The sequence below is a fragment of the Schistocerca piceifrons genome, chromosome 11 (genome assembly GCF_021461385.2).
Source record: "Schistocerca piceifrons isolate TAMUIC-IGC-003096 chromosome 11, iqSchPice1.1, whole genome shotgun sequence".
NCBI lineage: Eukaryota > Metazoa > Arthropoda > Insecta > Orthoptera > Acrididae > Schistocerca > Schistocerca piceifrons.
Genome location: NC_060148.1, coordinates 34397957 through 34414873, shown reverse-complemented (window position 1 = coordinate 34414873; position 16917 = coordinate 34397957). Strand labels below are relative to the sequence as shown.

The window sequence follows — 16917 nt, the reverse complement described above, 5'->3', positions numbered from 1 at the left end:
ACAGAGCGCTCCATTCTGCTCTCTCACGCTGTCTAATTACTACTGAGTTTGCTGATATGGAGTACCTGGCAGTAGGTGGCAACATAATGCACCTAACATGAAAAACGTTTGTTTTTGGGGGTGTCCAGATACATTTGATCACATACTGTATGTAGATGGATGTAAACCTTTATTAAAGAGAGGTTAGCGAAAACTACATCATGATCCAAACCTGGAATCAAAAGGGATTAGAATTTTGTTTCTAACTGCCTGATTTTCAGAATATGACAGCTACAAGAAATCATTGAAGCGCAGGAGGAAGACAGTGCCCACAAAAATCCCAAGTCATCGTGGCAGTAGTTTGGCTTGTCGTGTCAGGAGAAAAAATACTGTGTAGTTTGCAGAGACAGATACCCCCTGAGGTGCTAACAGGTGAAAGAGTCACAGGCAGTGTAGAACTGAAAGGAAAAATAGTCCCTCCCACGTTGTCAGCGTTGGGAGGTACAAAAAATTATGTAATGGATGGTCAGGAGAGTGTTTCAGTGGGGCCATCGAATTAGGCCATTATAGTATGAAAAGCGTTATTTGTCCTACAGTGGACTGTCTGACGTCGCTGCTGCCAAAAAATGTGAGCAGAGAGGATGGCAACCAGCTCTTCAGTGAGAACGCGGCTGGTGTTGGAAGAAACTGGACAGGCGAATAATTGGTGCTTCACCTCTATGGCATAACAAGCTTTTCTTGCACATTCCCAGTTAACAAACCGCCATGAAACACAGTTTCATAGGAAGTGAGTCTGTTTGATATTGATGAAGTATATTTTGTTTTGTGACAATCTACACAGACTTAAAAGATGAGACATAATGAGCAAAGCTAACGCAGTGCAATACACCACCACCCCAACTCGAAATGGTAAGTGGGACGATCTAGGGTGCCAAGTTGTCGACACGTTGAATGTTGTGACTATATCATCGTGCGTGGCCTCTTGGTCATGATGACAGGCTTAAATCAGTTTGTGTCATGTTATTACTTGCCAGCAGATCCAAAATCATGTGGACTTTGTGGACTTAAGTCCCATTTGGTGGACCACTGAGTACAGAAGTATTTTTGCAAGGTAGAACTGTAAATAAATCTACACACATATGACTACCACTGTATCTGATGGGAGAAGCAATCCGTGAGTGCTGGTGGTAAGGAGGAGGGTGGAGAAGGAGGAAGTATAGCAAGGAAGCGGTGGGGAAGGGTGCAGTGTTGCTTGTGGGAACACGCAGGAATATGATGGGGACATGACAAAAAACAAGCTGTCAGTCCTCATGACAAACTGTGACCAAGAGGCAGCTGGACACCCAGTTGCTGATTACGCTGCCCAATACATTGGACCTCAATTCAGTGACTGCTTGACAGCCTGGGCCATCCGGATCCTTACTAACAGCACCAGCTTTTCCCTAACTGAGCAGGAGGGAACTCTCCTGCTGTTTATCTTACCTTCCCATAAGCCCCCTGGCCGAGCCTTTGCTATTCCTTTTGCTCCACACTCGCACCCCCTTCCTGCTCCCACTCCAGCTCTACACAGCCTTCTATTTCATCAATGCCTTCACTACTCTTTTTCCTCTCATCTCCCTTTGCCATTCCCCTTTCCCACCTGCTCAACTGGTAAATTTAAGGGAAGTTCAGCTCCATATGACAAACCTGAAGAGTCTTATGAACTCCAGAGGTCATTATCAATTTCTCAGGCGGTGTCACAAGGTGGTTACCTTGATGTCTCCTAGATGACCAAAGTTTCGTCTCGTCTACTGACTAATATTAGTGTCGGAAAATAGAGGTAGTAAAGGTAGCTTAGAAAACAAATATGAGAACTGGAGAAGAGGATTAGACGTACGACTATGGGTTGGTTCTTTCAGTGGCGTACGTACCCTTGTACGGAGCAAGAGCGAATGCAGTCGGCAGCGACGCCGCAGATGAGGCCCCTGGTGAGTTCCCTGGAGCTGTCCTCCGTGAGGTGGCGAACCTCCGCGAGGGCGCGGCCGCACTCCTCGTCCTCCTCGTGGCCTCTGCGCGGCACCAGCCGTGTGGCGGCCGGCACCGCGACGGACGGCGCCTCCAGGTTCTCGCACGTTTCGAACAGATAATAATTTCCTGCGAAACGATTTCCAGTACCCATTAGGCTGGCACACTGACTGATCAGACAGGTTCTTGTTGACTACTACTGTGTAGACGGTCACCAGCAGCCATTGAAATTGCAACACAAAAATTCGACTCCACCGAGACCGAAGGTTGCCAGGTTGAAGTGTTCGCTCTCATATATCTCCGGCACCTGGCGTCATCGTACGCGGAGACATTTGCTACACAGTAAATGGCTGGCAAGTTTGACAACAATCGTTAAATTTCTGACATGTTAAGACCGGTCAGTGTTCTCTATCTTCGAGATCTCCATCATTCTGTCTTCAGCAAAATATTAAGTTCCTGGCAGATGAAAATCGTGTGCCGAACGGAGACTCGAACTCGGGACCTTTGGATTCGCGGGCAAGTCCTCGATTGGTAGAGCACTTGCCCACGAAAGTCAAAGGTCCCGAGTTCGAGTCTCCGTCCGGCACACGATTTTCATCTGCCAGGAAGTTTCGGGTCCAGAGTTCGTGTCTCCGTCAGGCACACAGTTTTAATCTGCCAGGAAGTTTCACATCTGAGCACACTCTGCTGCAGAGTGAAAATCTCATTCTATGTTACCCATGCTCTCCAAACGTACATCAATACAGAGAGTGTTGGGCACGTCTTGCAGACCTCTCACCCGTTGAAAGCACCTTGTCACGTGTTGCTAAGAAACGGGCACGTCAAAACTCACCAGCCATTGAGCTCTGGTACAGAGTTGAAGAGGGCTAGAATGTAACTATACCTGTCATCTAAGCTTTAGTTCGACTCAACGTCCAGTCAGATCACAGCCACTGTTGATGGCACAACTGGAGGCTCTATGTACTACAGCTTGTATAGTCATCAGTCAGCTAACAACGTAATCATATAATCTGCCTGTATTGAGAATGCACACAGAAAGTACAATTTAGTTATTTTCTGTACCTTCTGCTGTTACGATTCTAGTAACCAAATGTGGGCTTCTACATCCATAATTTAGCGACGACTTTGATCTACAGCAAACCAGCTACTTGGAATTTTGTGAAGGAATGATACTGCAAGCCGGACCGGGACTCGAACTCGGGAACTTTACTTTTTGCTCTCCGGACTGAGCCACCCAAGCACGACTCACGACCCCTCCTCACAGCTTTACCTCCACCAGTACTTCATAGAAGTTTTCCTGCTAAACTTACGGGATTAGCACTCCTGCTTCATCCAGTTTTTCTGATTTTGCACATTTTCTGCAGTTTTTGAGGTTTGACATGAATCACTCGTCTTTTTAAACAAGAATCTTGTTCAATACTGCAGCATTTTCAAGAACAGTCTCAAATGTCGTCATTCGTTAAAACACTTCAGCGTCGATTCTAATGATACGTTCAGTACCATACCTGTTATCTCTGACACATAACACTTCAGCTTAGAGAAGCGTCATACACTTAAGCGGCAGCGAAACTGGTATAGGTAAGCGTATTCAAATGCAGAAATATGTAAACAGGCAGAATACGGCGCTGTGGTCGGCTATATAAACAAAAAGTGTCTCGCGCAGTTGTTAGGTCGGTTACTGCTGGTACAATGACAGTTAATCAAGACGAGTTTGAATGTGGCGTTAAGTCGGCGCGCGAGCGATGGGACACAGCATCTCCAAGATACCGATAAGTGGAGATTTTTCCGTACGACCATTTCACTAGTGTACCGTGAATATCTGGAATCTGGTAAAAGTCAAATCTCCGACACCGCTGCGAACGATAAATGATCCTGGAAGAATGGGACCAACGACGAATGAAGAGAATAGCTCAACGTGACAAAAGCCCCAACCTTCTGCAAATTGCTGCAGATTTCAGTTCTGGGCCATCAACAAGTGTCAGTGTGCGAATCATTCAACGAAACGTCATCGGTATGGGCCTTCGGAGCAGAGCGCCCATTCGTGTACCCTCGTCACCGCACGATACAAAGCTTGACGCCTCACCTGGGCCCGTCAACACCTGCACTGGACTGTTGATGACTGGAAACATGTTGTCTGCTCGGACGAGCCTCGTTTCAAATTGTATCGAGCGGATGGACGTGTGAGGGTGTGGAGACAACCTCACGAATTTACGGACCTTTGCTTGTCAGTAGGGGACTGTTCAAGGTGGTGGAGGCTCTGTAATGCGGGGCGCGTGCAATTGAAGTGATATGGGACCCCTGATACCTCTAGATACGACTCTGGCGGATGACACGTACATAAGCATCCTGTCTGATCACACGCACCCATTCGTGTCCATTGTGCATTCCGACGGCCCTGGGCAATTCCAGCAGGACAATGCGACACCCCACACGTCCAGAATTTTACAGAGCGGCTCCAGGAACACTTCTGAGTTAAAACACTTCCCCTAGCCACCAGACTCCGCAGACATGAACATTATTGAGCATGTCTGGGATGCCCTGCAGCGTGCTGTTCAGAAGAGATCTTCACGCCGTAGTACTCTTTCGGATTTATGTTCAGCCCTGCAGGATTCATGGTGTCAGTTCCCTTCAGCACTCCTTCAGACATTAGTCGAGTCCATACAACGTCATCTTACGGCACTTCTGTGTGCTCGCGTGAGCCTTACACGATATTAGGCAGGTGTACCAGTTTCTTCGGCTCTTGAGTGTAAAAGAAATGAGATCTTGTGTTTGGCATTGTTGTGGAAACGGAACTGTTGGCGGTGTTTTATATGTTCATTTTCGTAACGTCTTTTTGTAATCTACGTTGTTTTATGTGTGGTTAGCTAACATTTTGGGAGAGAGAACCTATATCCATGTAGAAATGGTAACGGAAGAAGCGATCAGTGAAATTCCTAGAAGTAGCGCTGCAAAGCGATGAGCAATGGAGCTAGCTCGTAAGGACGGTAACAGGTAAGGCGAATGGTCGACTTCGGTTACAGGAAAGTGTAGCTCCTCTGCAAAGGAGGCCGCGTATAGAAGAATTGTGCGGTCCATTCTTGAGTACTGGTCGCGTGTGTGGTACGTCCGCCAAGTGGAACTGTAGGAAGATGTCGAGGCAAATCAGAGGAGTGCTCCTGGACTTGTTACCGGTAGGTTCGATAAACACGCGAGTGCTACTAAGATGCTTCGTGACGTCAAATGGGAACTCGTGGAGTGTAGACGATGATCCATTCGCGAAAACCTGCTGAGAAAATTCGCGAGTGGAACCGAAATGACTAGCAGTGGCGGCCTGAACCCTCCTGCATTCACCGTGTGTTGGCCGGGGCAGTATGTACGTAGATGTAGATAGAATGCTTGTTACAGGCTGCTTTCCCTTGAACTACACATAAGGGGTTCCTCAATGCTTTGCGTATTGTACACGGGAAGAATGAAATGCGTATGTGGCTCTAATTTAATCTCTGATTCCAAACTTTTTCACTGGACCGTCACACTATATATGCTATCGAGTAATAGCTGAGACTAGTTTGGCCTTTACAGAGTTCCCCTGATGCTCTTACGCGACTCAGAGAAGCCTGTGGCCATTGGAATTGCTCTCTTCGTTGTTGTTGTTGTTGTGTTCTTGAGTCCGAAGACTGGTTCGATGCAGCTCTCCATGCTACTCCTGTGCAAACCTCTTCATCTCCGAGTAACTACTGCAACCTACATCCCTCTGCATCTGCTTACTGTATTCATCTGTTGGTCTCCCTCTACAGTTTTTACACCACACGATACATGATCTACCCATCTAATCTTCAGCATTCTTCTGTAGCACCACATTTCAAAAGCTTCTATACCGTTCTTGTCTAAACTATTTACCATCCATTTTTCTCTTGCATACATGGCTACACTCCACACAAATACTTTCAGAAAGGACTTCCTGACACTTAATCTATACTCGACATTAACAAATTTCTCTTCTTCAGAAACGCTTGTCTTGCCATTGACAGTCTGCATTTCATATCCTCCCTACTTCGACCATCATCAGTTATTTTGCTCCCAAATAGCAAAACTCATCTACTAATTTAAATGTCTTATTTCCTAATCGAACAGCGTCACCTGATTTAATTCGACTACATTCCATAACGCTCGTTTTGCTTTTGTTGATGTTCGTCTAATATTCTCCTTTGCTTTCTTCGCATGCCTTCGGTATCCCAACTTAGTCCTTTTTGGTATGCATCTCATACATTTGGCCCGTAAGCTGGGATGGGTTGCACGACGATTTTGTAGCGAAGCTCCTGTATAAACTAATTAATCGTTAGACACAGCTGTACTCCCATACCAGTGGTTATGTTGTGATGAGTAACGGAGCAGTATATGGACTTCACAGTTCGGCCCTCGGTGCATGGATATGGTGAATCACTTCTTTGTAATCTCCTCCTAGCATTTTCTCCAATGCAGTTTCTAAATTGGTAATTAGGTGATGGTGTTCATGCAGCATTGTCTTTTTTCCACGCCTCGGATATATTTGTCTCTACAAGCTGCTTCATTGGTCCCATTCCCCACTATGTCTGTCTGTAGGGACTGATGGTGATGGTTGCGTGGAGGACGCGAAGAGGCAATTACGGTAATTTTGACCTCGAATCGTAGGAGTAGGTGAAAACCTGGCATTTTTACCTCCGTACCCGTAGCAAATGAAGTCATCTCAAAGCATGCATTGTATTTCCCAATTATATTTTAACAGCACATCGATTCATTACATTCCGTCAAAAATGCAGTTTTTAGGGGTTCCTCTGGCTTTCCTAGGAATGTAAGTGAGATCTCGCCTCCAGAGCAAAACAGACCAACCGTTTCTTCCTACGATTTCAACGCGTTACGATGTGTACATTTTTGATGTATCCTCCCTAAGATGACTAACCGATGATTAACGTAGTCAGTTAAATGATTCATAATTAAATGCAGCCCTACTAAATGCTTCTCACATTTTACATGTAAAGGTACGTAGTCTCTCTGTTTCTTATATCGCATTTAAATAACGCCGTCGCTCAGAGTGTTCAAGCGTCTCTGAAGCTGTAAGAGACCTCTGACACTGAGGATCTAAAATGCAGCGTGTTAGTGACTGGTCTGTCTCTGCAGCTGTTACTGCCGCGTGATGTTCTGCATGTAAGGTACGGCGGCTCTGGGACTGCTTCGAGGCTTGTTGAGTTCCAGAAACTTTCGCAGACCGAGCTGTCTTAGAAAAATACTCTAAATCAGACTTACCCTTACGAAGCATAGCTTGAAATAATTGATAATCGGTGTACATGTGGCAGCACGGGTACCTAATACGAGGGTGAGTCGAATGAAAACCTTAAATTTGTAATAACAAATAGAAATTTCGCGCCGTTATCCTGTAAGTTGGTAAGCGTGCTACGAACAGCGTGCAGAATGGCCTGTATTTGGCAGCATAGTGCAGATGCACACATACCGTCACAGTATCAGTATAGCGATGGTCGTTCCACTTGCGACTTGCACCAGGGAAAGCAGCGTTCTGTCATTCGGTTTTTGCGTAGTGAAGGTGTTAAACCTATTGTAATTCATCGATGAATGAAGGTTCCGTACGGTGATGCATGTTTGTCACGGCAGCAGGTCTACGAATGGAGTGGGAAGTTGGCAAATGGTGTGACGTCAGTGGAAGATGCTCCTCGTCCAGGTCAGGCACAACGAGTTGTGACTCCACAGAACATTGCAGCAGTCGAAGCCATAGTGAAGGAAAACCGCCGAGTGACACTGAATGACATTGCAGCATGTTTACAGATTAGTCATGGATCAGCACAAGACATTGTGCATGATGTGCTCCAGTTTCACAAAGTGTCTGCAAGATGGGTGCCACGGCAGCTGACTCCTCAAATGAGAGAACGACGTGTTGATGCTCGTGAAGAAATTCTTCGGCGCTTTGAACGAGAAGGTCATGGCTTCCTTGCAAGAATCGTTACTAGGGACGAAACCTGGGTTCACTTCCACCAACCGGAAACGAAGAGAGCGAGCTAGGATTGGCGCCATTCCTCAGCACCAAAACCAAAGAAGTTTTGAACAGAACCATCAACAGGGAAGGTTATGCTGACTCTCTTTTGGGACGAAAAAGGCGTCATTTTGGAGCATTGCATGCCTAGACGGACCACTGTCACCAGTACATCATACAAAGATCTCCTAAAAAATCATCCGCGGCCTGCAATCAAATCAAATCGACGTGGACTGCTGTCAGCAGGTGTCCTTTTCCAACATGACACTGCAAGGCCCCACACTGCCCGTACAACAGTTGCAACAACCACAGACCTGCATTTTGAGTGCGTTCCTCATCCACCATACTCACCAGACTTTGCCCCAAGTGATTTCCATATGTTTGGACCACTCAAAGACGCAATGGGAGGAAAGAAGTTCCGTTGTGATGAAGAGGGACGCCACGCGGTGCATGAGTGGTTGCCGGGACTACCAAAAGAATTATTTTCTAAAGTAATTTATGCACTTTGTAAGCGCTGGAGGACTTGCATTGAGCGTGGGTGAGATTATGTTGAAAAGTGATACAGCTTTGTACCAATTCTGCACAATAAATAATATTTAAAAATATGTATATATTCCAAAACTCCGTGTATAAAAACAGGACCTTAATGTTCTCGTACCTGAGGTTATGTTGATGATAAAAAGGTAGGGCCCAGTGTTGTGGATGGACCTTGGGCTAGAGGCCATTTGCATACCCAGCAGAAGGATCCTCTCAGTGCCACTATCCTACAGTACAGGATCAAAGTACGAATAGTACACACTTCACCCTGCTTAGGCAAATGGAGGAAATCGGTTGACTCTCTTTTTGCATTTGATATGGTCTATAATGTGTTTGATGAAACTGATGGAGGCACCGTTATTTTATAAGCGGTTCCTTGGGAAACCACACAAAAAAGATCTTTTACTATATTTTTGCCGGCACCGGCTGACTAGAACCCGGCCGAGGATTCGAAAACAGCTATGCACAGCAAATGGCTGAAATATTCCAAAGATCCCGATCTCGAACAATCTTGAAATTTTTTTTCATAAGTTTATCCATTCCGAGATACAGAGGTTGAAGATATCCTACTTGTACACGCACATTACACACCTCCAATCCGGTTTGCAGCGAAAACATAATTCATAAAGTGACGTAACAGGAAGAAATATGCTGCGAAGTGTTTCCGTTACCATCTGGGAACCTCAAGTTGTAATACTAAGGCACATGAAAAATCCATTTGCTCCTAAAAATCAGGTCTGAAGGCGAAACTGAGTTTCACATTCTCTATGTGATCAAAAGTATCCCTACACCTGGTTGAAAATGACTTACAAGTTCGTCGCGCCCTCCATCGGTAATGTTGGAATTCAAAATGGTATCGGCCCACTCTTAGCCTTGATGACAGCTTCCAGTCTCGCAGGCACACGTTTGATCAGGGGCCTTGGGGAATGGCAGTCCATTCTTCACGGAATTCTGCACTGAGGAGAGGCATTCATGTCGGTTGGTGAGGCCTGGCACGAAGTCGGCGTCCCAAAACATCCCAAAGCTGTTCTATAGGATTCAGGTCAGCACTCTGTGCAGACCAGTCTATTACAGGGATGTTATTCTCGTGTAACTACTCCGCCACAGGTAGTGCATTATGAACAAAGCTCGATCGTGTTGCAAGATGGAATCGCCATCCCCGAATTACTTTTCATCGGTCAGAAGCAAGAAGGGGCTTAAAACATCAATGTAAGCCTGTGCTGTGATAGTGAAAAACAACAAGGGTTGCAAGGCCCCTCCATGAAAAACACGACCACACCATAACACCACCGCCTCCGAACTTTACTGTTGGCTCTACACACGCTGGCAGATTACGTTCACCGGGCATTCGCCATTCCCACACCATGCCATCGGATCGCCCCATTGTGTACCGTGATTCGTCACTCCACACAACGTTTTTCCACTGCTCACTCGTCCAATGTTTACGCTCCTTTCAGCAAGCGTGTGGCTTATGAGCAGCCTCTCGACCATGAAATCCTCCCGCCTAACTCTCGTAATACTTGCAGTGGATCCTGATGGAGTTTGGAATCCCTGTGTAGGGGTCTGGATAGATGTCTGCCTCTTATACGTTACGAGCCTCTTCAACTGTCAGCGGTCTTTGTCAGTCAACAGACGAGGTCGGCCTGTACGATTTTGTGCTGTACGTATCCCTTCACGTTTCCACTTCACTATCACATCGGACACAGTAGACCTAGGGACGTTAAGAGTGTGGAAATCTCGCGTACAGATTCATGAGACAAGTGACCCCCAATCACTTGACCACGTTCGAAGTCCGTGAGTCCCGCAGAGGGCCCCATTCTGCTCTCTCTCGATGTCTAATGACTACTGAGGTCGCTGATATGTACCTGGTGGTAGATGGCAGCACAATGCACCTAATATGAAAAACATATGGTTTTGGTGTGGCCCGATACTTTTGATCACGTAGTGTAAGTAAAGTATCTATATTTTATTGGCCAATAACTTTCTTTTCATATAAGTTACATGCCCTCTTGCAGCAGGGAAAGGAAAGAAAACAACTGATAAATGTTCATATCGGACAGAAAAAATGCGAATATGTCCCTGTTTATTTAAAAGACATTGACTGAAAACTGAGTGCTATCTGGCCACTCTATGTTCCTCAGCATCTTTAAAGATTTAGACATGCATACATACTCACGCTCTTTTATGCTAACAAGGAAGGGAGTAGCAGTTGCGAAGAGACAGGAAAGTAATAAATGCTGAAAGATGGTAGAAAGTGGTTGTGCTATAGAAAATTCAAACGAGACAGTGGCAGTGTGGGGGGAACAGAGAAGCTCAGAGCCAGTGGAGCATAGTTGAGAGTGGCAGAACAGTTCTTTGAAAAGAGTGAAGGAGACAGTCCCAGAGCGGTGGGGCGAGGCCGGGGGGGGGGGGGGGGGGGGAGTGGTGGAGAGCCAGAGACAGAGTGAATGAAGTGTATGACAATGACAAAGAAGAAGAGACACAAGCAGTGGGCAGGAAGAAATAGTATATTAGCGATAAGAAAGAGCAAGAGAGAGACAGTGACAGAAGGGTGTAGTAGTAGGACAGAATGAAGGGAAGTGTGGCTGAGAGACAGGAGAGAATGACAGAGATACACAAAGTTATAACAGCGATGAGATGGGCTGAATGGGTGGGTGCGGAAGGGCATCTGCAAGTGGATGAGTATTAGCCGTTTACAGGGGTGGACTACTGGATGTGAGCGAGTTTCAGGTAGTGAAACTTGTTGAAGTCTGCGTGTCAAAAAAAAAAAAAAAAGAAAAAGAGCGAATATGTTCGCATGCCTATATTTTTGAGTAAAATTTTACAGGTGCAGAAGAAAGTAGCTGCTAACCCACTTTTGAGTGAGAGTCTTTTAAGGAAAGCATATTTTGTGCTCCGATAGTAGCGATTTTTCCACTGCTAGTGGTATGTTTCGTATAGCTTTCCCAGCGTAATAGCCGGCCGGTGTGGCCGAGCGGTTCTAGGCGCTTCAGTCTGGAACCGCGCGACCGCTACGGTCGCGGGTTCGAATCCTACCTCGGACATGGATGTTTGTGATGTCGTTAGGTTAGTTAGGTTTAAGTAGTTCTACGTCTAGGGGACTGATGACCTCAGATGTTAAGTCTCATAGTGCTCAGAGCCATTTGAACCATATGAACCTGTGTAATAGTTTTAAACACGGGTCTCGGGCCTACCTTAGCATTTTGTCATTGCGTCTCCACAATATTACCCCGTAAAAATCGTACGACTTCACCAGGTGGTGTAGCAGCTATTTTTAAAACTGCATAAACCACACACAGACCTCGGTTTAGCACTGTAACGGTTTAATCTATAAACACTTGTAGTCGTCGACATCTGCAGGAGTGTTGTCTGCGTGATACTAACGTATACCATATTTAAAAATGTGAATAATACTTATAAAGATAATACAACAACCCAGCTTAAAAAAAGATGGAAAGGATGTTCTACAAATAGATAATATTGAAAACATTTTAGAAACTAAAAAAAAAGATAGTGTTAGAGAAGCAAAGAAACATTAGGTGCTGAACAGCTACACAATTTAACAGGATTTTTTTTCTTCTTCCCTGAGTTTACCACGTTTTCTTTCGGGGTCCAAGCTATCTCCATACCAGATTTTATCTAAATTGGTTCAGCGATTTAGTCATGACAATGTAACACACTGAGTTACTTTCACATTTGTAATATTTGTATGGGTTGTATGTTCCCTGTACTGTACCAGTTAACCGTTGTTTACCACCGTTTTGGCGTACGACTGAGCACATGTGATCATTCCAATATGTTTACAACTTGTAACACCCAGATATTTCTACGACATGAGTGATTCCTATGTGTGAAGTGCGCGATTTTATACTTCTGAACATTTAATGTAAGTTGCCATTCTTTGTGCCAGTTTGAAATCATATCGATTTTCAACATATGGTTAAACGTTTGTGCCGGTTCTTTCGGGTAGCACTTCATTATAGATAACTGCGTCATGTGAGGTTATCAATATTTTCCACTGCGTAATCAACATTCAATACGAACATAAATTTCTCAAAGTACAATCTAACACAAAGAAGAAACGACGCACCACGAAGAAATTATCCGAATCGGTAGATGTGGTGGACAGATATAAACAAACAAGTGATGACAAGCGAAGAAAAAAAAATGGATAGTTTTTTCAAGAGAAAGAGCTTCACAAATTGAGCAAGTCAGTAACGTGCTGTACACCTCTGGTCCTCATGCTGGCAGATATTCGGCTTAGCATTGACTGACAGAGCTGTTGGATGACCTGCTGAAGGACATCGTGCGAAATTCTGCTCAGCTGGCAAATTAGATCGCCAAAGCCTCGAGACGGTGGGAGGGCTCTTTCCACAATGCTCCTTACGTTCTTTATTGGGGAGAGATCCGGTGACATTGCTGCCCAAGGTAGAGTTTGGCAAGCAGGAATACGAGCAGTAGAAATCCTCGCCGTCTGCGGGAGAGCATTATCGTGCTGAAATATAAGCCCAGGATGGTCTGCCATGAAAGGCGACAAAAGTGGGCGTAGGAAATCGTCGACGTACTACTGTGCAGTAAAGGCGGTGCAGATGGCTACCAAAGAGTTCCTGCTACGAAGAGAAAAGAAACGTCGCCCCAGACCACTCCTGGGTGCCGCGCCACGTGGCGGGCGACATTCTGGTTGGTGTCCCGCCATCGCGCGGTACGACTGTAGACATGTCTTTGGTCTGAAAGCTCAGTGTCTGGAGTAGAATCGTCTTCACTGATGAATTCTGCTTCGAACTGAGCCCCGATGGCCAGTGGAGAGGTGTCTGGAGGCGCCCCAGACAGTGGTAAGGTGAGCCAAACAACTGCTTGCATAAGGCCAGAGGTTGATCAACGTGTTACAGACTTGCTCAACTTGTGAAGTATTTTTTTTCAATAAATCATCCAATTTTCCTTAAACTACAATTACATGTTTGTCTTTCTATATTCATCACATCTACCGTCCCATTCGCATAATTCTTGGTGCGTCGTATTTATTTTGTAGTGTACTTCGCTATGATTACCTCTGCATCTGTCGAATTAGTCTCAGTCCTAGCTGCGTTATTGCAGCCTGAATGATACCCCATCACAGTACTCTTTCTAGTAAATTTTGGTTTGATGACTACCCAAATTTATTTTAAGATAAGTAAACACCCTACCTGATATCCTGAGTCGTAGCCTTTGAGTTGACACATATATAAAGATATAGTCTGTTCATGCATGTCCCACATATTTCAGATTCTTTGCTGGTTGACGTAAAGAAACTCACTATGTTCATAAACAGAATGATCTTTAGGGAACATTACCACGAGCCTTACTGTACAAACTATGTGTTGATTACCCATTAGAAAATATTAACAGTCTTCTCACTGGTTTGATACAGCCCGCCACGAATTTCTCTGCTGTGCTAACTTCTTGATCTCAGAGTAGCACTTGAAACCTATGTCCTCAGTTATTTGCTGTCTTCCTATACACTTTTTGTCTTCTACAGCTCCTCTAGTACAATAGAAGTCATTCCCCCATGTCCTAACAGGTGTCCTATCATCCTGTTCCTTCTCTTTACCACTTTTTCCCCACATATTCCTTTCCGATTCAGCACAGAAGTTCCTCATTCCTCACCTTATCTGTCCACCTAATTTTCAACATTCGTCTGTAGCACCACATCTCAAATGCTTCAATTCTCTTATGTTCCTGTTTTCCCACAGTCCATGTTTCACTACCATACAGCGCTATACTCCAGACGTATATTCTCAGAAATTTCTTACTCAAATTAAGGCCGATATTTGATATTAAGAGACTTCTGTTGACCAGGGATACCCTTTTTGCCATTACTAGTCTGCTTTTGATGTTCTCCTTGCTCCATCCGCCACTCGTTATTTTACTGCTTAGGTAGCAGAATTCCTTAACTGCGTCTGCTTCGTGACCATCAATCCTGATGTTAAGTTTCTCACTGTTCTCATTTCTACTACTTCTCATTACCTCCGTCTTTCTTCGATTTACTCTCAATCCATACTCTGTACTCATCAGACCATTCCATTCAGCAGATCGTGTAATTCTTCTTCACATTCACACAGTATAGCAATGTCATCAGCGAATCGCATCATTGATATGCTTTCACCTTGAATTTTAATTCCACTCCTGAACCTTATTTCCATCATTGATACCTCGATGTACAGATTGAACAGTAGGGGTGCAAGACTACATCCTTGTCTTACACCCTTTTTAATAAGAGCCCTTCGTTTTTGGTCGTCCACTCTTATTATTCCCTTTTAGCTGTTGTACGTATTGTACACTCCTGGAAATGGAAAAAAGAACACATTGACACCGGTGTGTCAGACCCACCATACTTGCTCCGGACACTGCGAGAGGGCTGTACAAGCAATGATCACACGCACGGCACAGCGGACACACCAGGAACCGCGGTGTTGGCCGTCGAATGGCGCTAGCTGCGCAGCATTTGTGCACCGCCGCCGTCAGTGTCAGCCAGTTTGCCGTGGCATACGGAGCTCCATCGCAGTCTTTAACACTGGTAGCATGCCGCGACAGCGTGGACGTGAACCGTATGTGCAGTTGACGGACTTTGAGCGAGGGCGTATAGTGGGCATGCGGGAGGCCGGGTGAACGTACCGCCGAATTGCTCAACACGTGGGGCGTGAGGTCTCCACAGTACATCGATGTTGTCGCCAGTGGTCGGCGGAAGGTGCACGTGCCCGTCGACCTGGGACCGGACCGCAGCGACGCACGGATGCACGCCAAGACCGTAGGATCCTACGCAGTGCCGTAGGGGACCGCACCGCCACTTCCCAGCAAATTAGGGACACTGTTGCTCCTGGGGTATCGGCGAGGACCATTCGCAACCGTCTCCATGAAGCTGGGCTACGGTCCCGCACACCGTTAGGCCGTCTTCCGCTCACGCCCCAACATCGTGCAGCCCGCCTCCAGTGGTGTCGCGACAGGCGTGAATGGAGGGACGAATGGAGACGTGTCGTCTTCAGCGATGAGAGTCGCTTCTGCCTTGGTGCCAATGATGGTCGTATGCGTGTTTGGCGCCGGGCAGGTGAGCGCCACAATCAGGACTGCATACGACCGAGGCACACAGGGCCAACACCCGGCATCATGGTGTGGGGAGCGATCTCCTACACTGGCCGTACACCACTGGTGATCGTCGAGGGGACACTGAATAGTGCACGGTACATCCAAACCGTCATCGAACCCATCGTTCTACCATTCCTAGACCGGCAAGGGAACTTGCTGTTCCAACAGGACAATGCACGTCCGCATGTATCCCGTGCCACCCAACGTGCTCTAGAAGGTGTAAGTCAACTACCCTGGCCAGCAAGATCTCCGGATCTGTCCCCCATTGAGCATGTTTGGGACTGGATGAAGCGTCGTCTCACGCGGTCTGCACGTCCAGCAGGAACGCTGGTCCAACTGAGGCGCCAGGTGGAAATGGCATGGCAAGCCGTTCCACAGGACTACATCCAGCATCTCTACGATCGTCTCCATGGGAGAATAGCAGCCTGCATTGCTGCGAAAGGTGGATATACACTGTACTAGTGCCGACATTGTGCATGCTCTGTTGCCTGTGTCTATGTGCCTGTGGTTCTGTCAGTGTGATCATGTGATGTATCTGACCCCAGGAATGTGTCAATAAAGTTTCCCCTTCCTGGGACAATGAATTCACGGTGTTCCTATTTCAATTTCCAGGAGTGTATATGACCCGTGTCTCCCTATAGCTTACCCCTATTTTTCTCAGAATTTCGAACATCTTGCACCATTTTCCACTGTCGAACGCTTTCTCCAGGTCGACAAATCCTGTGAACGTGTCTTGATTTATCTTTAGTCTTGCTTCCACTATTAACCTTAACTTCAGAATTGCCTCTCTCGCGCCTTTACCTTTTCTAAAGCCAACCTGATCGTCATCTAACGCATTCTCAATTTTCTTTTCCACTCATCTGTATATTATCCTTGTTACCAAGTTGGATCGATGAGTTGTTAAGCTGATTGTGCGATAATTCTCGCTCTTGTCAGCTCTTGCCGTCTTCGGAATTGTGTGGATGATGTTTTTTCGAAAGTCAGATGGTATATCGCCAACCTCTACATTCTACACACCAACGTAAATAGTCGTTTTGTTGCCACTTCCCCCATCGTTTTTAAAAATTCTGATGAGATTTTATCTAGCCCTTCTGCCTTATTTGATCTTAAGTCCTCCAAAGCTCTTTTAAATTCTGACTCTAATACCGGGTCCCCTAACTCTTCTAAATCGACTCCTGTTTCTTCTTCTATCATATCAGACAATTCCTCCTCACAGAGAGTTTCATTGTATTCTTTCCGCCTATCCGCTCTCTCCTCTGCCTTTAACAGTGGAATTCCCG

At 45.9% G+C, this 16917-nt stretch overlaps 1 protein-coding gene across 1 annotated transcript in view; it reads right to left on the bottom strand.

The window, feature by feature from the left end:
- LOC124719630 overlaps nucleotides 1-16917 on the bottom strand; it is a 78494-nt gene that overhangs the window by 46742 nt on the left and 14835 nt on the right. The window contains exon 2 of the mRNA XM_047244846.1: nucleotides 1890-2112. Coding sequence (XP_047100802.1) covers nucleotides 1890-2112 — 223 coding nt within the window. The remainder of the gene's footprint in view (nucleotides 1-1889; nucleotides 2113-16917) is intronic.